This window comes from Bacillus rossius, chromosome 10, assembly GCF_032445375.1.
Source record: "Bacillus rossius redtenbacheri isolate Brsri chromosome 10, Brsri_v3, whole genome shotgun sequence".
Lineage (NCBI taxonomy): Eukaryota > Metazoa > Arthropoda > Insecta > Phasmatodea > Bacillidae > Bacillus > Bacillus rossius.
In genome coordinates, this window is record NC_086337.1 from 50,248,548 (window position 1) to 50,272,148 (window position 23,601).

General features: G+C 37.8%; 1 protein-coding gene across 1 annotated transcript in view; it reads right to left on the reverse strand.

Moving 5' to 3' along the window:
* The window catches only part of LOC134536344 (nephrin-like), a 680,062-nt gene that overhangs the window by 85,620 nt on the left and 570,841 nt on the right, over positions 1-23,601 (reverse strand). Inside the window, exons 7-8 of the mRNA XM_063376096.1 lie at positions 17,848-17,992; positions 14,728-14,858 (exon numbers count right to left, since the gene is read on the reverse strand). Of these exons, the coding sequence (XP_063232166.1) occupies positions 14,728-14,858; positions 17,848-17,992 (276 nt within the window). The remainder of the gene's footprint in view (positions 1-14,727; positions 14,859-17,847; positions 17,993-23,601) is intronic.

The window sequence follows — 23,601 nt, forward strand, 5'->3', positions numbered from 1 at the left end:
TAAGTTGCAATATAAAACTTGAAAGCGTAATGAAGCAGACTTACTTAGGTCTGCTACATAATAGCGCCTCTAGATAAAACTGAATCAAAAAATATGATAAAACCATTGCCTAAAATAGCATGTTTTGTAAAATTCTTTCAGTAATTATATTTGATTCTGAAATTTTAAATTTTTTCTACACATGTGTTCATTTCAAATTCCATAAAAATTAATGTAACAAATTTACCATACTATAAAAAAATCGCTTTTGATTAACAGCTTACCTATGCATTTAGTTTGGCAGTTAGTTAGGTAGACTAATTAAGACCAGTTGGTCCTGTAAACTGTTTTGCCATCACATGCAGTTATGACAATTTACAAGAATGGATCACCAATTGGAAACAACAATGAATAGAAATAATATTTAAAGAGACTATTTCATCTTCAGTGGAATGAGAACACTTAATTTTTGTTTCAATTCCTTAAACAATCTAAATTATTGTAATACGTGCAGTGTTAAAATAAGAAATCTTACTTCTTCGTAGTAAAAAGAATAATTCCAATCAAGGCACTTATTTTTCCAAGTCTACAGGGACGAACACTACAAATTTATATTTTTAATACCTAGTACCGGAAATATAAGGGATTCTACCTTGGGTAGCTTATAAGAGAAGAGTAACGCTGAGGTTCATGAGAAAAACTTTTCCCACCTAAATATTCCTCACATGATACTGTGTGACGTCTAAGTGCATAGCTTATAAACCTAAATAAAAAAAATCCTGAAGAAAAAAAAAGTGGAATCAGTTAACAAATAGTTTTCTGGGGCACAAAGTTTTCAAGTACTGTAAAGTTCACATCGCCCAACGTTGAAACGAGTCATAAAAATACAAGACTTCACATTTTCGCATTAGCTTCTTGAAACGGAAACTTAATATTACTTGCTTTCCCAGAAAAATTTATTTTCTAGCCCTTATTTTTCATTTGCATTGTTTTCTTGCCTTGCAAATTGTCCCTGTAAATCAGTATTTTCGAATTAGCAATTCGCCCTTTTTCATTAGATTTATTACATGGTTTTAATAACTTATTTATTAATTATCAGAGGAAAAAAACTCAATTTCACTTATTTTCGAAGAGAATCAGAACTCTAAGAATTTTAAATTTTCATTCGTTGAAAACTATATAATGGTTTATGCCTATCTGCTTTTAATAATTTACAAATATAAAATAATTTATTTCTGTCCAAAATAATTAATCATTTCTGTATTCTAATTATTTTATATGGCACATCGAAAATCTCTTTAATAAATTGGATAACACGTTCTACGACTTATTAAGTTGAAGAATATACAAGTTGTTATTTGTTTGGAGACTTTATGACTACTAAATACTCAATGTACATTATGTACATGATAGAGTTTTTGTCATTCAGGGATTCTCATTGACCATTTAAATCAGGTAGACTGGAAATAGTTTCCAACAAACACAAAAATTTAAAAAAATAATTTCACTTGGTATAATATCATTGGTGTAAGTGATGATAATTAGGAAGACTTGTGCGTGAATATCTGTTGAAAATATTTGTGGAAAAACTACAAATGCAAGGTAGTTATTGTGTTTAATTTTTAGAAACAGCAAAAAAAAAAAAAAAAAAAAAAACACGGCGAGAGAGACAGTCTTGAAAATTTGCGAGAGTAATTATAATTTCCATCACATTTACAGCACTTCCTCTTTTTTCACTAGTGCCTAGATAATTTTTTTTTCTCTTCCTAAGAGAAACATCGCCGTCTCTTTAGGTAGATTTCGAAGAAAGACTATCGTAGCTGCTCCCATGATGATGCGTCCAGAAAATATTTACATAGTTTTACATTTCGTGGTCCATCGTTAACTCAAAATGTTATAAATCACATATTTTGTGAACACTTCCAAACAAAATAAATGAATGGAAAATCTCGGTCGAGTATGTGAATGGAAGAATATGACCAAATGAGTAGAAATTTGGGGGGAGGGATGTTTAACAGTTAACGTAATTCAAGAAGTTATTCAGTTATCATCTGAAAGTTACATACGTTAAATTAATTTTTTTAAATTTTGGTTTGTTGCTTTTATTTGTACACAACTCTATTCTGACAGTAGTGCTAAACCAGTTGTTTTATTTTTTATTTATTATTATTTATTTTTTCTGTGCATATTTTGCTGCTGTTTAAATAATAAGTGTTTGTTTTTATGTGAGTTTTCAATTCGTACAAGATGTTTGTCGTAATTGTGTTGTGCCTACCTCAGAAAGTTTCACACTGTAAGTAAGTGGGCATGTAACAAATAAATAAGTGAAATATTTTTTTTTGACGTGATAACGTCTTACAAATCGATGAACGCCGGCTGCACGCACGAAAAAAGCATGACTCATTGTCACGTTCCACTTGAGCCGAGCGTGCAAGAACCGGCCAAACCACCGTGCGAGAAAATCTTCTATAATATCAAACAGGTTAAAGGCGAGCCTTTTTAAAAGAAGCAATTTAAACAAAAATTGATTCATTTGTCCAATTTCGTCATTTCAAATTAACAATTTATTGACATTGATTTGATTTCAGTTTATTTCTATAACTAATTGTTCGTGATTATTTTTAAACAAAAAATGCAAAAACTGTAAATAATATTTGAAAATTAAAAAGGATGCAATTTTTCCATCAATGTTTTCTTATGACGTTATCACGTAAAAATTATCGTCCGTAAACCGACTTTACAGACAAACACCTTTTTTAAATTTTATATGTGTGAATATTGGCTGTAGGGTAGTTGAGATATTTCCGCTCGCACGAGGCTGGACACTGCAGGACGCTTGTCGCACCACGGGTTGGGGGGGGGGGGGGGTTGGTAGAGGGGGGGGGGGGTCAGTGATGAGGACGGGAGGGGGAGGGGAGGCGGGGGACAGCCTCTAATCCGCGGCCGCGCGCCGCGATAAACCCCGGACCGCTGCTCGCACAGCCTGGCCGCTCCTGTGATTGGCCGGCGCGGCGCGCAAACACCAACCCGCGGACTCCGTTGTTCTCTTTGGCAGCGCGACCCGAGTCAAGGCTTTTACGCCCGATTTCCGATGGCAGGGGGAATCCGTACACGCGCGGGCCTTCATCCGCCGAACAAATTCAGCACCGGGAAAGGAATGTTAGGGTTGGTTTGGTGGCTGGAATTTCAGGGGTACGCAGGCGTGACCCAACTTCAGAAAGGTTTAGCGAGTTTCGTAGCTTTTTTGTTTTCGCGTAATTTTTCTTAGCAGCTACGCCACTCACATCACTCGCGTATTAAAAAAATATATATGCAAACGTGTGATTTAAAAAAAAGTGATTGCTGTAGACATTTCTTTGTCCAGAATAAGTCCTCTTTATCAAACGTAAATAGAAATAGTTTGTATTGGTGAGGTATTTTATTGAAAAATTTCCTAAGAACCTGTTCACGAAAGAGCTAACTTACTTCATAGATCCACGGGCATTCATTTTAAAAGTATTTTGTAAACATTTAAATGCTATGAAAATAATATTACCATCCCAATTATAATTAACCCCTCTTTATACACCCTTTGTAGCAATGGTTGGTTGAATCAAAAATTGTTTCAGACAAACGTTTTAGATAAAAATGATAATATTAAACATAGTTCGTATGAATTTGATGTAGGACCAACGAAAGGAGTTATGATTTTTTTTTGTCCTCCAACCATTGTTTTTTCTACCCCATGCATGGTTGGTCGTGATATCAAAAATTTTATTCAGACAAAAGATTTGATTATTACTCCTAGAGTTATAATACGTTCAAACAGATGCGATATTTCCTTAATTATGGGAGTTAACCCAATTTTTTTCATTTTTTTTTTTAACATTTTGCCAATTTCTAGGCCTTTGGTCGGATATTGCCCACTAACGAACTCGACCAAGATTTTCCTCTACTAGATTTTATGTATAAGTTTGGAAGTGGTTTCTGAAATATTGCGACAGTTATCGTGTCAACAAAATTTGTTATATATATTGAAGCATTTGTGTTACTATCCGGTTACTTCAGGCAAATGCATCCAGTTACACCAGTTGATGAATTCAATGCTTGTTTGAAATATTTAACTTTAAGGAGCATAGTAAAAAAATGCATTTAACAAACATTTTAGTTTAGCTTCAAACCAATCCAACAGCTGACATATTTTCAAAGACAATTACTCGAGTTAGCTAACGGCACTGTACCTACAAATCCAGAAACACAAAAAATTACCTTCCCATCTAATTTTTGTAATATCGTAAAATCAAAAGAAGAAGAGTTCACAAGGTTTTCAAAAGCATCGAAATAAGTTATCGAAATCACATATGATTATAGGTGGAAGAACCATTCTAGCGGCTATAATGTCGACGTACACGATGTGATCATCATTATTCTAAACAGAATCTCAGGTGAAACAGTGTCGTACAAATCAATTGACTTAGTGATAAACCAAAGTGAAGTAGTGAATTTTCAAACGGAATTTCTTAATTCCCTCGATATTCCCGGATTACCGTCGCACTTTCTGAATTTGAAAATTGGAGTGTACACACTCGGCGTGGTATTACACAGCAAAAATAATTTAGAAAAGTATTAAACTATTTTTTTTTAATAATAGCAGTTAAACACATTTAGGATGTGAATGATGCCATCTGTATACAGTAAAACTATAAGCAACTGAAAAAAATATCTATATTAATTGTTTTCACTCAACTTCAAGGAATACAAAGTAATAAATTTCGAAAAAAAAATAACAATATTAATTACTTCCACTTGCGATAGCACTCAGAAAATGCAAAAAAAAAAAAAGGCATCTCTTTACATTACTGCTGATTTTCGGAACCGGTAATAGATGGCAGCACAAATCAGAACTGACCGCCATTTCTGAAAAATTGCGATGCGCGGTGTTACCTCACTGCTACGCGAAATGATACTGTGGTGGCTCGCTGTTGCCTTCTGCAGCACAAAGCTAAAGAGACAATACAAAACCCAGTCGCGGAACGGGGAAGAAATTTTTTCCGTCTTATCCGGAAATAGAACCCGTGAATTTTGGCACTTGTTAAATTTTTTTCATTCATTTCACGCCAACCATAATGACCCAATTTTGACGCTGGTCATTTTGAGAAATTCAGTGAACAACCACCGAAAAACTTTGCACCGAAAGCAGGCGTAAATAAAACTGCGGTTTTCAGGTTGGCTGCCCATTTTAAGTGCCGTTAGTAACAGGAAAATCATTTCGATCTGTTCAGTATGTTACTGTCAAGCTCGTCGTAATGGCACCATCCCCGCCTGCTGGAAGGAATACTCTCGGATAAGATAAACGATCGGGCTGTCGTATTTATGAGCCAGATTGTTTTTTTTTCTCTCTCCTCTTCTTTTCAAAATGAGTAGCTTAGGTCCGACGGGCAGGTTTATCGTCGGCTTAGCTGGGAACTCCGCTGGCAGTGTGACGGCACGATTGGGGATGTGAATGGTTTAGAAATAAAAAAAAAGTGTGTGGTGCGGGAGGGATTTACACACCGGCAAAGTGAAAAAGTATCCGCGATTTGACAGAGGCGTCGAGAGAACGCGTCTGCGATTGGCGATAGATCGATACCAGCTGCCGTGGTGGTGCGTGGGCTGGGGGGGGGGGGGGGGGGGAAGCGGTCGACCCACGCGCACAGCTCGGCTGACTCGCCGATGCAAAAAGCTACGGACGGGGACGCACCACAACGCCGAACGTACAATAACGCCAAAAACCATAACGCCGAATGCCAAATTAATTCACTACAACGCCGACAGCTAGAAAACTGCTGTGTACCACAACGCCGAAATACATTAACGCCGAAAAATGTCATTGCAGGACTGCCACCAAGGTTAGGTAAGGTTAGCACACAAATTCTTCAGTTGTTTTTCATTTTGCTCCTGTACCCCCCTCCACCCCCCGCAGCAACTTCAACACCTCATCCTTAATTCTGTGCCCAGATATGTTAAATTATACTAAATTTCATAGCGTGGTAGTTGCAAATTGTAGGGGGAAAAACTATCTAATACACGGATATTTTGTACATAAAAAATTACTTCTAAAAATGCATATTAATTATTAAAAATAATATTTTACTACTCCGAAGTTGGAAAGAAGAATCCTTATCGTGAAATTTTTACTTTTGTACATTAAAAAAATTAATTTTTTAAAATTCGAAAACATGTTTAAAGATGCTGCTCACGAGGTTGGCTATATTCTTGGAAACTTAAGTTGAGAAATGATGGCGATAGTGACCAAGGATATCGGTAAGTTATAAGACATCTACTGTACATGAGTCTTTTTTTACAGTGAATTAAAATATATCGCATAAAGGCTGGTTAACATACCATCAATATTTGCGACGCGGCTGTAATTTTTTTTTTCCACGAGAGAGTGAAACATATCTTATTTTAAAAACCATTATCGATTCAAGTTTATTTTTTCACTAATAATGTTCGCAGGCCTTCACGGCCATTGTCTGAAGTAGCTTGGCTTCTGGGTTGTAGCCGTGTCCTTGTCGAATAATTCACCGCCGTTTCGGTCGACATTGCAGTCGCCATCATCAGGGAGCAGTTACCTACTGCAGGTAACTCAGTAGGTGAATGTTCCGTGATGATGGCGACTGCAATGTCGACCCGGAAACGTCGGCGAATTATTCGCCAAGGACACGGCTACAACCCAGAAGCTGAGCTACTAATTTTTTACTTGTTTTACTGAAGTTTAAAATTTGTTTGGCTTGTTCATGTTGAAGATATCAGTAGGGGCATGCATATTTTGCGAAAAGATTCCGAGACCAGCTGAAATTCAAAACAATGTAGCACCGCTTGTGTTCCGTGATTGGGTGGGTTTCTTTCAGGTGCATGCCGATTGTGACAACACCAATCACGTGAAGTCAGAGCGGAATAATCAAACGCGTCCTGAGTGGCTCGGTAAAACAAGGCGACGTACTTCTCTCGCAGACGGCCGCCGATCACAAGGAAGAAACCGCTGGTGCGGGTATATCTTGTTGCATTCTGGTAGACGTTCACGTATTTTTCGCGAAAAATGCCTGCCCCTAGTTCAAATCCCTAACGGATAGACTCCATGATCCTCAATGCACTCGTGCAAATTACATCTGCTGATTGGTTACCGACTCGTAACACCTGTTGACTGGAACGAGATCGTGATTCGCTAATTCTTCTGTTAAAGATTTTTCATTGGCCCAGAGTCCATCAGATAAACTGTGGCCCAATCACTGAAGCAAAGTAATGTCAAAAGTATTTGGACTCTATCCTATCGCGAAATGAATTCGCGAATTTTTCCGGTCTGTAGTTATCAGGCAAAGTGGCTGTCTCGCCGACGACGCGGAAGTGGCTCGGGTGGCCATGTTGTTTCCGGTTGCTCGAAAGAACTGTTCTTGCGACCGGACGCGAAGTCCCGCCGCGTCCGAAGCACGTGGCGCGCGTGATTTATCCCTCGCCTCGGAAACACCTCAACTTTCCAGGGACTCGCTCCGCAACACACGGGGTGGGTCTGATTTCCACCCACAAACTCCTGCTGCAGGTCCGTCACCAACAAAATAAGTTCGAAACCTCTCCATTGGACTGACGATCTGAAATGAATTCCCAGCTGGCATACGTCTTTAAAATTGCGGCTGAACGACATTATTTTCGTAAATGAAACTTAAACTTTTGACGTGACAACGTATAATAAATCGATGAATGCCGGCTGCACGCACGATAAAGGATGACTCATTGTACCGTTACGCACATTGTACCGTTACGCTCATTGTCCCGTTACGCTCATTGTACGCTTGCGCCGCATCTATCTCTCTTCCACTCGATTGGAACGACCATCGATTTGACTTTTTCGAGGCACATTAAACTTGAAACACTCCCATTCGTTTCATACTTTTCCTATCATCGTCCTATCCTTACCAGAATAACACATATTGGAAGAAGTTAAATAGCAAACATGTATAAATGTTATAGTTAAAATAACCTCTTCGTTAAAGTAATAAACCTATTTGAATTAATGAGTGCAAATAAAAGTAAATTAAATTGTAGATTTCATTTCACTCCTTATTTGCATCCATACAAAATAGTGATAATTCAATAAAAATGATTCAATTTTATTCATTAAAGTATGGAATCATTTCAACATTTTTTTGTTATGACGTTGTCACGTTAAACTATCGTCCATAAACCGACTTTACAGACAACCAATTTTTTTTTACTGATCCTAATTTTTTGTCGAGAGCAAAAAAAACACGTAAAAAACCAGTGATGTTGTTACGGCGTACGAACACCACGCACGCACGAGCAAGACGCCTCTGCGGCGTCATCGTCAACGGCGGCGTCGGCGCGAACTATAGAAGGACAGCGCTTCGTCGCTTGGCCGGACGCCGTTGCGTTAGGGGGGAGGAAGAGGGGTAGGAACGAGGATTATCAAACACAGCCGTGGACCCGAGGTTTCAAAGACGACATAGCCGCGGGTCGTTACCACAACGCCGAAATACCAAAACGCCGAACGTACAATAACGCCGAATGCCAAATTGACCGCAACGCCGACAGCTAGAAACCTGCTGTGTACCACAACGGCGAACTATGTTGCTGCGTGGAGGGGGGGGGGGGGGGGGCACAGGAGCAAAATGAAAAACAACTGAATGATTTTGTGTGCTAACCTTACCTAATCTAACCTTTGTGGCAGTCCTGCAATGAAATTTTTCAGCGTTAATGTATTTCGGCGTTGTGGTGCACAGCAGTTTTCTAGCTGTCGGCGTTGTAGTCAATTTGGCATTCGGCGTTATGGTTTTTGGCGTTGTGGTATTTCGGCGTTGTGGTGCGTCCCCCCATAGCCACACCCTCGAAGGTGTCTTTTTTCTTGGGGGAGGGGAGAATGGTCTTCACCTTTCTCCTCGTCGTGGTGACGAGAGCGGGGCCAAAAAGGGCCGGCAAGGCCTACCAGGACGGGCGGGAGGAAACCGCCCAGTGAGATGACCGCGGCCAGAGGTTGAACCCAGGAGCGAGACGTTGCGATCGTGTCGGTCGATGTCCTTTTATCAGCTGCCTGCGAGGTCGGACGATTAGTGCGGCCATACCGCGGTACAGACATGACGTAGGTACGAAGTAATCTATGTCATTGACGCTCCCCTCGCACTTTAGACATATAACTGGAGACCTGAAAAAATTCGCGGGTTCATTTCGTGTTATGCTAAAATTCTAATAATTACACCTTAGTGCTGCTTCTGCCATTGGTCCACTGTTAATTGGGAGGACTGAGGGCCAATTAGAGACCCTCACTCATAGAAGTGTCGAATCACAGGCCACCCAGTCGAGACGACTCACAAGTCAGCAGCCAATGAACAGTTGGCATTTGCCCGAGTGTGTAGAGGATATTGGAGTCTATGCTGGAGGTCATCGAACCCGCGAATTTTTCCGGTCTCTACTTATAACTCGTTAATATGAAACCTTTGATCTATTTTTACTTGTAAAAATACATATTAAATAAAAACCCTTAATGCAAACTCTTGGCCATTTAATAAACTCTCCGTAAACATAAAGCCCTCATGAATAATATAAAATAGACATTGATATTTTAACATATAACAATATGTTAGAAACAATTATGCCTATGCCATACAGTTGAATAAGTACCCGGGAATTTTTCTCAATTTTTTTTAGTAACCATCAATGAAAACTGAAATATCATAACTACTCTACTTAGTTTCTAAACTAAGATCGATTATTTTCCCATTATCATAATTTGGTATTATTGATTGTTTCAATCTCTAATGAATTCTCTGTTTAAGTGGCATTAAATGTATTAAAAATTAACAATTGCTTTTGCTTTACAAAAAAACTGTTACATAAAAATTTTTTTTTCAAAATTGTTGCCGTGAACTTAAGCCCCGAGCTTACAAATGAAATAATGTTCGGTGTTTTAAAAATATTTAAATAATTTTATTTTAAGATTTTTAATCGTTAATGTAGAAGTTCTAAGCCCTTGGAATAATCGAAATATTCGTTAGAAAAGATTTAGCACACATGGTAGCTGAATTTCATGAAATAAAATTTTTAAGACATTTCCTGAATTAAAATTTTAGAGCATTCCTGTGGATGATAGAAATCTGGTTTTGAAATATGTGTTAAGCAAGATTTCAAGCTTTTCACATGCATCTAGACGATATTACATTTGCCGAAATTTAAACCGTACGGTCTTCTAAGAAATTGTCTCGACATTTATGAGACAATTAAGAGCCACAAGTTCTTATCTTGTTTGGACTCTAGGTCTCAAAAGCCATATCTCACAGTTACTCTAGGTTTCTTATCTGGAAATTTACGAACTCCAATCTCTTTCTGTGTCTCTGCTTCCCACAAGTGGGCAATAAAGTCTGGCATGGAAGCTAAACGCCATTAAGGCGTAATTGAGACCATATGCTAGCACGAAGATTCTGGCACGTCTTTACAATAATTTTAAAAACTAACCTAAACTTTCTCCACGGTAGCATCAAAGACATAAATGTAAAACCCAATGTTTTCAAACAGCTAGACAACCAAATTTATGGTATAAAATTGGCGTAAGCTTTTCGAATATCACATATAAATATTAGATAAATAATTTATACTGGCTACAGTCTAACGGTTAAAAGTTTAAAATGATAAAAAGTTTTAACTTAAAAAAAAATATTATTTTAGTTCTTTTATAATTGTAGTAACAAACGTTATTAGGAATTTAAATTAGAATGAAAAGCTTCCACGATTATCTGTTTCTCCCAGATTTCGTGGCTTTTTTTTTATAGAACTCTTGGATTGAGGGCCAAAGGTCATGAATCTAAGTACAAGTCAGAAAGGGGATTTTCAAACTGTTAGAGATTCTAGTATATAGTTTTGGGCTATTTTACGTCCAGCCAAATTCGACTCTTAATTTATATCACTTGTAACCAAGATTCCACACTAAGCCGCACTGAATGTCCTCGCTTACAAAATTTGAGCTCAACGTGTGTGTGTAGGGGGGTGGGGAGGGGGGCTAAGTTAAACCACTGCAGAATCGTTTAACGCGGCGACGGCTCGTCACATCGTCAGCACCTCCCAGACGGAGTGGCGCTAAGTGACGCCGTGAAGTACTGCGCTTCGTCGAAATCCACGTCAAGAGGCGCCCTTTTCAACCCCCCTTCTACCCACCCCCTCCCCCTCGTTTGACCAGCCCCGCGCACCATCAATCACGCCGGAGGGAGGGGCAAGAAGGGGTTCGCTCCAATAACGCTCGGGACGAGGGTAAAAACACCCCCCCCTCCTCGTCCTTCCCACGCTTCACTCCACTGTTTTGCGAAATCTCGCTTGTTGCCCGGGCCCGGCGCGCAAAACACGTAATAAAGGCGGTGTTCCAGCGGCAATACCCCTCCTCCCCAGCCTTGCCGTACCTCACCCTCGAACCCTCTTCAGCTCGTGTTTTATTGAAGCCAGAGCTGGTCGCCGCTGCGAGACCCAAAAAGCCTTAACCCTTCCTGAAAGTTATGCTCAGAACTAAACCCTGCGCCGCTGGCCCGGGAGATGCATCTGTGGTGTTTATATCCGGGTTGCTGTCATAACTTAGAAAAGCTTAATTTAGAAACACTTAACTTAAAAACAACTTAGAAACACACAGCTTAGAAACATACAACTAGAAACACACAGCTTAGAAACAACACTGCTTACAAACAACACTGCTTAAAACACAAAATTTATAAATTCACAAGACAGAATTGTCTAAGTTATGACAGGTCTTATTTGTGTGTTTCTCGGTTATCAGATTGTAAGTTATGTGGTTCTACTTTGTATGTTTCTAAGTTGCGCGTTTCTAAGTTATGACTTATTAGTTATAATTTGTAAGTGGTGTGCGTTATGTGTTTCTAAGTATTGATCGTTATTACTTATTAGTTCTGAGTTATGTAGATATTTTTCAAGAATTGTAAGTAATGATTGTAATAAGTATTGTGTTTCTAAGTTGTGTGTGAATAACTTCTAGCCGCCCATCCAGCCCCTCGCTCCTCTCCCACGTTCCGTTCCTACACTAAAATCAGCAGCAAAAAAACGTCAAACCGGCCTGGTCCATTAGTTGTCCAGAATCTCATTTCGCCACGTCCGATATGTAACAAGAAACTGCATAGGCTTCGTTTCACGCTGCGAACAAATTTTTGCACTTGCTATGATAGTATTGAACATTTAAGCCATGTTGTGTCGTATTTAAAAGTACAAAAAATTAAATGTAAAAAACCAATTTTTTTGCTTTGCTTATTTCACATTAGCTGTAATGTTTGAACACAAATTTTAATTATTTTAAATATTATGTTACCTGTCTAAATTTTTTGCCTCGGAGTTTTTATGTGTACTTCTTAAAATGAAACCAAATATAAGAACCATAGAAAAAGTCTAATTTATTTTAAATAAACCGTTAATATTAACATCCCATTTGGTGACTTATAAAAATATTTTAAGATGACAGTTTAGCTAGGATAAAAAAAAGACACAAATTTTATTAAAATATAGTTTGAATCAAAGAAGCTTTGGGTTTATTTTTAATCATTATCTGCTACATGTGAACTACAAACTTAATGTAATTTGAAGTTCAAGTCCGGATAGCCAAAAAAAAGAAGAAAAAAATTAACGCTTCAGATTGATGTCAATTAAATATTCGTTGTATTCATTTAGTTTTTGGACTGAAAAATTAAATTTTTAGAATATATATAAATAATCTAGTTGTCAAGAATTTCTTAAATTAAATTATACCATTTTTTGGCCAATATAAAATGTGATCTACTTTAATATAATTATCGTTATTGTCAAGCTATAATTTTAAAGTTTGAATGTAATTTCAAGTTGATTGTTACCGAAGAATAAATTATTATTGGCAACTCCAAAAACCGCGAGGTCTACCAATAAAAGTATTTTTGCTTCATTTCCACAATACTTGTTGCGTTAAGCTTTGGTTGTGGTAAGCCTCCAGAGTGCGATACGACAAGCGAAAGCCCGAGATGTACGGTGTGAAGCAGGGTAAAAAAAAAAGAACTGATAAAACGTCGTTCCCTTGTTTTTTTTTTTTCGCCGCCGAATCCCTCCAACCAGCGCCTGACTGACGCCCGCCTCGCCTAGGAATGGCGAACTGTACGACAAGGGGAGAAACGTCACGTTCCGTTTTCGATAGCGAGAGGTCGCCCTGTTCGCGTCGTTTAAATCGACCCGGACGCAGCATAGAACAAAAAAAAAGAAGGAATAAAAGCAGTGGAAGGAGAGATCGAAAATGTACAACGCCCGACACGACTTCTCTCTCGGTCGTGATTCGCCCAACATCGCCGCTTTGAGGTTGCGATAACAACTGATCCTTGTTTGTTGCGCTATTTTTTTAAATATTTTTTTTTTCCTGCTCTGTTTGAGACACTGCGCATTCTAAACACACGTTCGTGCCGCCAACTTACTCCGAAAAAAATGTCTCGTAGTTGCAAGCATCGGGTCTAAACTCCTCGTTGATGCGCTATGCCCGACAATTTATTGCGCGTTGGAATGTTTTCTTCCTGCACAAGTACTTGGTGCATTGTTTTTGTGTCTTTCTTAAACTGAATTTGAATGCTATATTTATAGATTCCTAGAGAGTTTTACTGCGTAGCCAATGGAAATATGTAAGGACACACAAATTAGTGGGTGAAAGTTGTGCAATGATACTGAGTATGCCAGTTGCCTTGGTTATTATTATTGTAGTGTATCACGTATTCACCTGGAAGTAAGCTTTATTTCATTGAGATTAATCTCATATGTGTGTAGTTTATCTATTTACTGTATTTCTATGCTCTATATGGAAGTTTGTCTAAGGTTTTGTTCCTATGTGTGCAAACAATGCACTTTCCCTGACACGTGACACTACATTCACATGCAACACTCTTGCGATTAGGGAGACGGAGTGAAAATTTTTTTGGATTGAATTGTTCGGAGTAACGGTAGATCCCTGAGGAATCTTGGGTTCACGGCAACTTCCGACACTTTTTTTTACTGTTGCGAATAATTCGGGGTATGTCCCCGCCAGTGAATCTAAAATGTTTCGTCTCGGTGGGAGGCGAGTGATTTCACCAATTTTTTAAAAAATTATGTTTTGAAAGATCTTCATGGACATTGCTGGTTGGCTGTAAGTAGCTTACAATAGAAGATACCTAAATTTTAATAAGGTAACACTTCCCGAAATGGTTCAGGTTCGTTTTCAAAACGACCTATTGAATATTGGTCGGCTAAATATACATAATTACTATACATTTTGATTCAATTTTAAATATATTCTTTGTCAATTTATTCATGTCATTCTGCAGTGCAGAACGTTCTATGAGTAGAGGCCGGAAAAATTCGAGGATTCATTCGGCGATAGGCTAGAAGTAAAATACATATACCTTTTTAGATGATTTTGCTATTGGCTTACTGTTAATCTGTACGAATCTCAACCAGTTATAAACCCCCAAAGAAGGATCGAATTACAGCAAAACCAGCTGAGACGAGTTAAAAGTCGGCAGCCAATGAACTGGCGTCATTTTCCCAAGTGTACAGGGGAATGTGCAGTCTATCCTGAAGGCTATTGAACCCGCGAATTTTTCCAGTCCCTATCTATGAGGGATTAGGTGAAGTGATAGCTAATTTGTTTTTACATGGCATACGGGAAATTTAAGGAATGTTCCAGTGATAAAGTTTTGCCAAACAGTAGCTAGCATGCATGTTATTTGTCTCTGTCAGACTTACATTGTGTTTCCAGACAATCTTGTAGGCCCATGGGTTAGCATGAACCTTGCACTCAAAGTAGACATCGTCGCCTTCTTCGATGTCGTCTGGATTGAGGTTTGAGCCTAAGTTCAAAATGGGAATCGGCATGACTGAAACAAAGACATTGGTAATCTTAACTATTTGCATGCCACTCGGTTGTACAATATGTGATGAAAAACTAAAATAATGTTTGTTTGAATGAACTGATTTGTTTTAAGAGGAAATTAGCTAATGCGAGACATGCTTTGAAATGTCTCAATAATATATTTTTTTAAATTTATTAAAATTAGGTACACATATAGAAATCATCTTTATATGTATCTTTATATATGTCCCTCTATAAATATATACACCTCTCCATCTCACTCTATTTATATTTCTTTTAATCTCTCTATACATCCCTTTATATTTATTTCTATATCATTATCTCACTCTATCTTATTTTCTTTGTCTCGATCTCCCTCTACAGTAATTTCTCTATACATCTTTATCAATCACAATCTTCCTCTCTTTATGTCTCTCTATCTCTCTCACTCTATCCTTCTTTTATGTTTGATTAAATTCAATTCTGTCATGTGTGCGTGCCTATACACCTAAAACTCTCGAACTGCCGCAACCTATTCCTGAGAATTCCTGAGAATAACTTTTCAGTATTAACTACGCACATTAATAAGCATGATAAAATTTAAAAAAAAATTATATTCTATGGTTAAAAAAAGGTATACTCAAATGTTACATCGATAAAATTATAAAATTATTCGCCGATTTTCGTAATAAATACTCAGTATTATCTCGGAAAACTTTTTTATATATGCAAACATAACCATAGCCATGTGTTGTACAATGTTACACTATCTTTCTTGTAGTTTTACAAACTATTTCGTGACAACTAGTTACAAAAAAATCTTTTGTAAAAGTACACAAAAAATTTTCTTTGCAGGGAAGGAACTTTTTGATGAGAAGATAGCTCCAGACATAAAAAATAAATCCTCTTGTCAATAAGATATAAGCCCCGCAAACAAGCGTATTAAATCCAGCAGAGGCAAAATAGGCTCGATCCTTCGCAAAATCCTGACTTTTGCAAGGCCTATATTTCGCGATCTTCTTTTTGACGAGGCGAGCATGCATGATCATTAGGGTACGAGTTATTCGCGGAAAAACCTGAGACCTTGTTGGAATGTAATATCGTTTGCCCCGCCAGCGGTTCATTCCTTGTGATTGGCGGCTGTCTGGGAAGTGAAACCATTGCCTTCTTTGGCTTGGGCATTCAGGACACGAATGCATTTCCAAGTATTTAAACGTAATTCCTTGACTTTCTTAGAAAAGAAAAAACCAACTTTCCTGACTTTTCCCTGAATTTCCCTGAGTTTGCAGATTGTGGACACCCTGTCAGGCCCGTAAGCTAATTAAAACTCACCCCCAGCTTATATCGCCCTCCATGTAGGTGTTATTTTATTAATAAATTGTCACATGCATACGAACGGTTTTGAAAACTTGGTAGTATGCACATAAAAAACAAACACAGAAAATTATTGTAGTAAGAAACAAAATTTAAAAAAAAAAACACTTGATGAACAAGTTAAAAAAAAAACTGACAAAAAAGAAAAAAAAAATAATACTGGCACTGCAAAGCAGGCAACAACATTAAGCAGATAAACACAAACATAGTTTACAATATTTAGAAGAAAAAAATACAAACATCTCTTTAAAAAAATACATTTAGGAGTTGAAGATGATATTACAAATTCTAAAATTAAGTAAATATTATAAATTATTGGTGAAATATATATATGTACACGGACAGAAGTTAAAGTTTTCTTAAAGATTTCGTGGTAGTAGTTTTGAAACAGCGTGTATTCAGTTGAAAGCACATTGGCGCACGCAAGGCTGTGGGTCGGCCTCGCTGCATGAGGTAGGGGGTGGGGGGGAGTGATTGGGGGGGGGGGGGGGGTTGGGGACTGTCACTAGATAATTACTACGATGCGCTAGCGATTCGCCTCTACCAACATAAGAATTTCATTCACATTCAGAGCTAAACTAGAAAAAAAATTTAATAATTTTTTTGCGAAAAAACTGTAATTTCATCTTCTTAATATGATTACTTTGACTCATTTAACATTCAACCATTTTACAGATGGTTTTAAATGAAGGTGAGAATCGCTTATGCCGAGACCAGGGTAAACGTTTATGTTTTAATACCAACATTTATGTTAATTTTGTCCACTCATGTGTGCTTAAATTTAACAACAAATTTATTCTTTGAAGGCTCTAATTATACATTCTTATTTAGCGTACTTTCAGTATTCATACCAGTTTAGATAATACCAATTTACGTGTATTGCATTAGATGGGCATTCATGTTACTACATACAGCGATTTTAAGGAGCCAAAGATTTTTATGAATTTTAAAACATTCTTTAGTACCATCAAAGAATACAACCTTTAGGCTCCAATTAAAATCTAATAAAAGTTATTTTTTTTTAATTTAATATTAGAGACACGAAAAACTAATTAAGCTATATTTTATTTAAACACATTAGTGTATTAAAGAGATCTGATCCTGAATCCATCAAATCTGAAAGGGACCTACATCCTGATATAATTCGAGGCAAAACTAAATGTATTTGGTTTTATGTTGTGTTGTTGGTAGTGTCATAATCCTTAGTTACCGTTTATAGAGAAAGGGGGGAAAAAAGGATAGTGTTTAGAATGGGAGTGAAACCTATTGTTTTTTTTAAAGTCATAACGTCTTATAAATCAATGAACGCCGGATCACGCGCGAAAAAAATGGCACGTTCCGCCTGAGCCGAGCGTGCAAGAACCGGCCGACCACCGTGCGAGAAAATCTTCTATAATATCAAAACAGGTGAAGGCGGGCTTTTTAACTAATTGTTCGTGATTGTATTTAAACAAATCATTTGAATTAAATTTGCAAAAAAAAACTGTATATAATATTTGACAATTAAAAAAAGTATGCAATTTTTCATGAGTTTTTTTTTCTTATGACGTTATCACGTAAAATTATCGTCCGTAAACCGACTTTACAGACAATCCCCCTGTTTTTATTCTCCTGTACTCCCTTGTGGGCGGCGCACTCACAGAAGACGTCCAGCTTCCAGGTGTCTTCCTCGACTCCTGCGCGCACCCGCGCGTTCTCCGCGCGGCACGTCAGCGACTTGTCGTGGTCCGCCATGGTCGGGGTCAAGGTCAGCGTGGACGTGGTGACGTTCTCGTCCTGCGACACCTGCGGACACGCGGCCATCAACCCTCTCTCTCTCTCTCTCTCTCTCTCTCCCTCTCCCTCTCTCGACACTTAAGCTACGGCCACACAGGATATGGGTAGGGCAGCGAAAAATTCGCGGGTTCAATGTTCAACGACCTCCAGGATGAACTCCACAGTTCTACGCTACACTCGGTCAAATGCCACCCACTCATTGGCTGGCTGCTGTCTTGTGAGACGTCCCAACGTAGCAGCCTGTGATTCTCGATAAAGCTTTGGTCGGGCGTTTCTCATTGGTAGAGACCTGCGAAATTCGCGGTTTCGATGGCCTTCAGGATAGACTGTACACTCGGGCAAATAACGCAAGTTCATTGGCTGCCGACTTGTAAGTGGTCTCAGCTGGTTTGTCTGTGATTCGATCCTTCTTTGGTTGAGGGTTTATAACTGGTTGAGATTCGTCCAGATGAACAGTAAGCCAATAGCAAAATTATCTAAGAGGTATATGTGTTTGAATTCTAGCCTATCACCGAATGAATCCGCGAATTTTACAGGTGAGTTGTGAGCCAATAGCAGAGGCAGCACTGAGGTATAACTATTTGAATTTTAGCCTATTGTGAAAAATGAATTCGCGAATTTTTTCCGGTCTCTAGATATAAGGAAGTACAGTAGAACCCCATCATATCCGACACTTCCCACAACCGCGACCCCTCCGGATATCCGACCCTAGTATCCCCGTGGTTGGCAGGCCTGTTCAGACTTGAAAAATGTGACGCATCTGCGTGTTCTCGTGTCGCAAACTGTTCAATTCAGCCGCGATTGTTTGTGTAGAACATGCTTGTACTATAATCTTGTACTTTTCTATGTTTTTTTTAACGTAACGTAACTTATTGTGGGTAGAAAGAAAAGTGGAGGGACACTTCCGCAAAAATACATTACTTGAATTCTTTAAATAAGGTATGCTTACATTGTATTCGTCTTCTCATTTATAATTTAACAAAATTAAATGTTTTAAATGTATACAGCAACATTTTTACAAATAAAGTCGTATTACTGTACATAGTACTGTATAGCTGGGAAAGGTTTTTTTTTGCTCCTACGGATATCCGACCTTTTGGCCGTTCCTACCATAGCCCGGTCCCGTCATGGTCTGGTATGAGAGGTTCTACTGTACCTAATACAGCAGAAACAAATAATAACGGATCCCACATAAAGAGAAACACAGCATCCTACATAGGTTTCTCGGTGGTTCTTCCTATGCATGGTAGTGGTAGTCGAACCACCGGAGTAAGTATAAAATGTGTTTTTTGAAATGGGTTTTATTTGGACTGGCCTTAAAACGGATTTGATGAACGGAAATCTACATGAGCAAATCTATACAATAATTAAAAATATATATATAATGGAATTAATCCCTTGTACCAAAATAAATAATTAAAGAGAAAGTAGTGGTTATAAATGTTACACAGAACGAAAAATTTGGAAAAGAAAATTCCTTCTTGCATACCCCTCGGGGTTTATATCAAGAGGATAAAAGTTAAAATAAACGGCTATGAAGATTAGGATTAGTGTTCACTACGCGAGTAAAATATAGCCAGCTGCCATCTCTTAGGTATCACTGGCCACACCAAGCTGTGTTCGCTATGTTCGCTATGTTGGCGACATGGCCAGGTGTTTGGTTCTCGGCTATTTTTTTAAAACGTCGCTGACTTCGCGCATGCGCAGATAAACAAATCATCTGATTTCACGCGGAATAGTGCTGTACTTTTGCGTTTGCTTTTTATGAAGTTTAATTTATCTCGGGTTTTTGCTTCAAACAGTCAATTCGACGGAAAATATAATTGAAAAATTACGAAAATATCCATGTTTATGGAATAAATCGATGGAAGAGTATAGAAAGCAGGATATGCAGGACAATGCCTGGAATTTAATTTTAAGGGAATGCTATCAAATTAATTTGAATTTCATCCTCACTAGAAATTGCTTATAAAATGATAAGATTATTACAATTATTGTTATTTTAAATTAAATTCATGATTCCATTTCTTTTTACGTTTACATACTGTGAGAGAGCCAGCAGAGAATATTATCATCGTCGGAATAAACACTCAAATCCCACGGCATGCGTCTCTCCGACATTACGAATTAGGACTATCCTGTCTGGCTACCTGGCGCAGCAAAATTGCGAATATCGCAAACATAGCGAACATAGCGAACATAGCGAACATAGCGAACATAGTGAATATTGCGAACATAGCGTGTGGCCTTGGCTTTACAGATACAATTTGTACATTACTTACTTATCGTCTTTATATTGGTGATGGTTCCGTATCACTGGAGACCTGTAAAATTCGCGGATTCATTTCACGATACGATAGAGTTCAAATACTTTTGACATTATTTTGCTTCAGTGATTGGGCCACAGTTTATCTGAAGGACTCTGGGCCAATGAAAAATCTTTAACAGAAGAATTAGCGAATCACGATCATTCCAGTCAACAGGTGTTACGAGTCGGTAACCAATCAGCAGATGTAATTTGCACGAGTGCGTAGAATATCATGGAGTCTATCCTATAGGGATTGGAAATCGCGAATTTTACAGGTCTCTACGTATCACGTTTCCTAATGGCATGATCTTGTGGTACTTGAGCTTGCTGTTTTAATTAAGTACTTTGAAACATACTGGACATAACAATCTTTCACTTTTTGCCAAACTGTGCAATATATAACCTCAATAACGAGAAAATGTATGTGTTCTCGTGTTGCAAATACACTTATAACAAAAACTCGGATACATGATTAAGCGTAGAAATCTTTATAATTTATCACGCTCGGCATTATTTTAAACGCAATTTTTTTTTAAATACATTTTTGGAAGCGAAGCACGTAGTTTTCGCACTCGTCGCTATAATTCGTTGCCGGAGCAGCTACGTCAACTATTTAATCATTCGATTTCCAGAGTGAAAAAGTCTTGAAAAAAATACTAAACCCCGGCTTCGGACCTTGTTTTAGAGAAGAAGTAATTTTATTAAAACACTGTCCATCGTGTTAAAAATCTGTAAAAGCTAATACTATTACCGTTTCCCTTTGTCTCTATGAACTTTGGTTCGCGCCATCCGCCACTGATGGAAGCAATTCGTGGAGACCGGAAAAATTCGCGGGTTCAATGACCTCCAGGATAGACTCAAATATCCTCTACACACTCGGGCAAATGCCAACTGTTCATTGGCTGTTGACTTGTGAGACGTCTCGACTAGGTGGCCTGTGATTAGACACTTCTATGAGTGAGGGTATATAATTGGCCCTCAATCCTCTAGATTAACAGTGAACCAATGACAGAAGCAGCACTAAGGTATTATTATTGGAATTTTAGCTTAACACGAAATGAACCCGCTAATTTTTCAGGTCTCTAGCAATTTGTATCAAAACAGAAACTCGAAAATCACAATATAAAAAAAATTAGTCAAGTCTTGTATAAATTATTTCATTCGTATTCAACTTACGATCATAATTAATCGTTTAATCACACGTTTATTTTTTGTCTAGGATCTTTCGACGTTATAAATTAAAACAGCATAAATCGTGTACCATATGACAAATGGATGTATTACTTTACACATATTTGTTATTATTTGTAGTAATACATGCATAAATTTGTCTTTTTTTTTTTAAGAGAATTCATTTGTCGATTGTAAGACATTTTTGCAAATGGTATTCACATTTTTTGTCAATTTTCGAGACTAAAAAGTTACCCTTATTCACTATTTTAGATGAGACGAACTACTTTGAGACCTGGAATCGCCTTCTTCGGTGGCCGAGCCAAGCCAGACTCGTACGTGAATGGGTCGCTTATCTCGCTGGTATAGTCACTATTGGAAACGCTTCAGGCGAACCAAGGACATGATAATTAAATATGAATACATATTAATATATATATAATAAAGTTTCGATTCATCTGTTGTTTTTACTTCGTTCTTACGTCTTGTCGATATCAAGTTCATTCGAGATGTAAATACGCCATACAAGTCGGAAAAATCGTAGGGAAAAAAATCGTCCGTGGCCTACGAAGAAATATTAATACACAAACAAAAAATGAAAACCAGTCAAAATCAGCTGGTGTGAAATAGTGTATGTACCTATATGAGTAGACAAAATACAGAAGTTAGTCAGAACAATATCTCAGAACAGATGGACACAATGGACTGATCAACGACGAGACATTTGCAACAAAAATAGTAAATACAAATAACAACCTTTGGGCAACTCAGCGACATGCAGAGTAACTCAACGATGATTCTAAACAGACAATTTGGACAAAACCAACGACAATACAGCAACGCAATGCGAACCCAGTGAAGGAATTAACCAGGTATTCTTACAACACAACGACGACAGCACATGCGTACACTGTTGGTAGGATTTCTAGGACAAAAAATAAGTCAAGAGTTAGAATACCTGTTTAATTTATCACTGGGTTTGCATGTGCGTCTCTATACTGTCGGTGTGTTGTCTAAATCATTTTTTTTGACGTGATAACGTCTAATAAATCGATGAACGCCGGCTGCACGCACGAAAAAGTGTCCCGTTACACACATTGTTCCGTTACGCTGTCGGCGAGTGCAGTAATAATAGGTTATGTTACAATTGACTAAAAAATTATGGTGATTCATATAATTGATGAAAGATATTTTATTACAATTTATTAATATGAAAACTTGTTCATAATTATATTTAAACTTTATAGCTAAACGCAATTTTTAAAATTAATTACAAGTCTGTAATAGGTGGGGGCCTATTAGGGATTGAAGGAAGACCAGAGCCTGGCTAGGATTGCGGATTACGTGATTGGAGCAGTTGGGTAATCAAGGTAAAAGGTTTCAGGTACACAGACAAATTCAATATTAATTCAAAATTAATATAACGTCAACATTTCTGACAATGTTGAATACAAAAAGCATGAGCAATTTCAATATTAATTCATAATTAATATTACGTTAATATTCAGATACAGTTACGTTTAACCAATGCAAGGTTAAATACAAAAAGCAAGAACAAATTCAATATTAATACACAATAAATATTACGTTAACATTTCTGACAAAACAAGTTAGTTGACAATTATAATTTGAATGGGTAAGCCGGCTACACAGTGAACGATCCAATCAACGATCGTCAAAAAGGGACATAATTTCCTTGTCTGAAGTTACATTTACAAAAAAAAATTACATTTACAAAACTACTGCAAAGTGCAGGTACACGAAAGAAAGAAGTTACATTATTCTTTAAAAAGCATTACCAAACAAATACGTGTGACGACGTCTCAGGGGGAGACAGGTAGAAACATAAAAACGGAAGCGAAGGTTAAGTTAAATTTAAATTTAAAGCAGAAATCCAAACAATTTTTGATGGTGGCGGCCGAAAAGGAATTTAGACAGAACAAATTTAAACAATACTGATTCTACATTAGGGTGAGGGCCACCGCCTCACTGACGACTCGATTTAACTTACATTTCTCCCCTGAGGTCGCACACGCACGAAGACTAAGTCGAAGCTCTCGGACTACATGCTAGTGAAATTAACAACTGGTCAGCTACTGCTGACAACCAAGCCTCACAAAGGCTACCAGTAGAAGAAGCC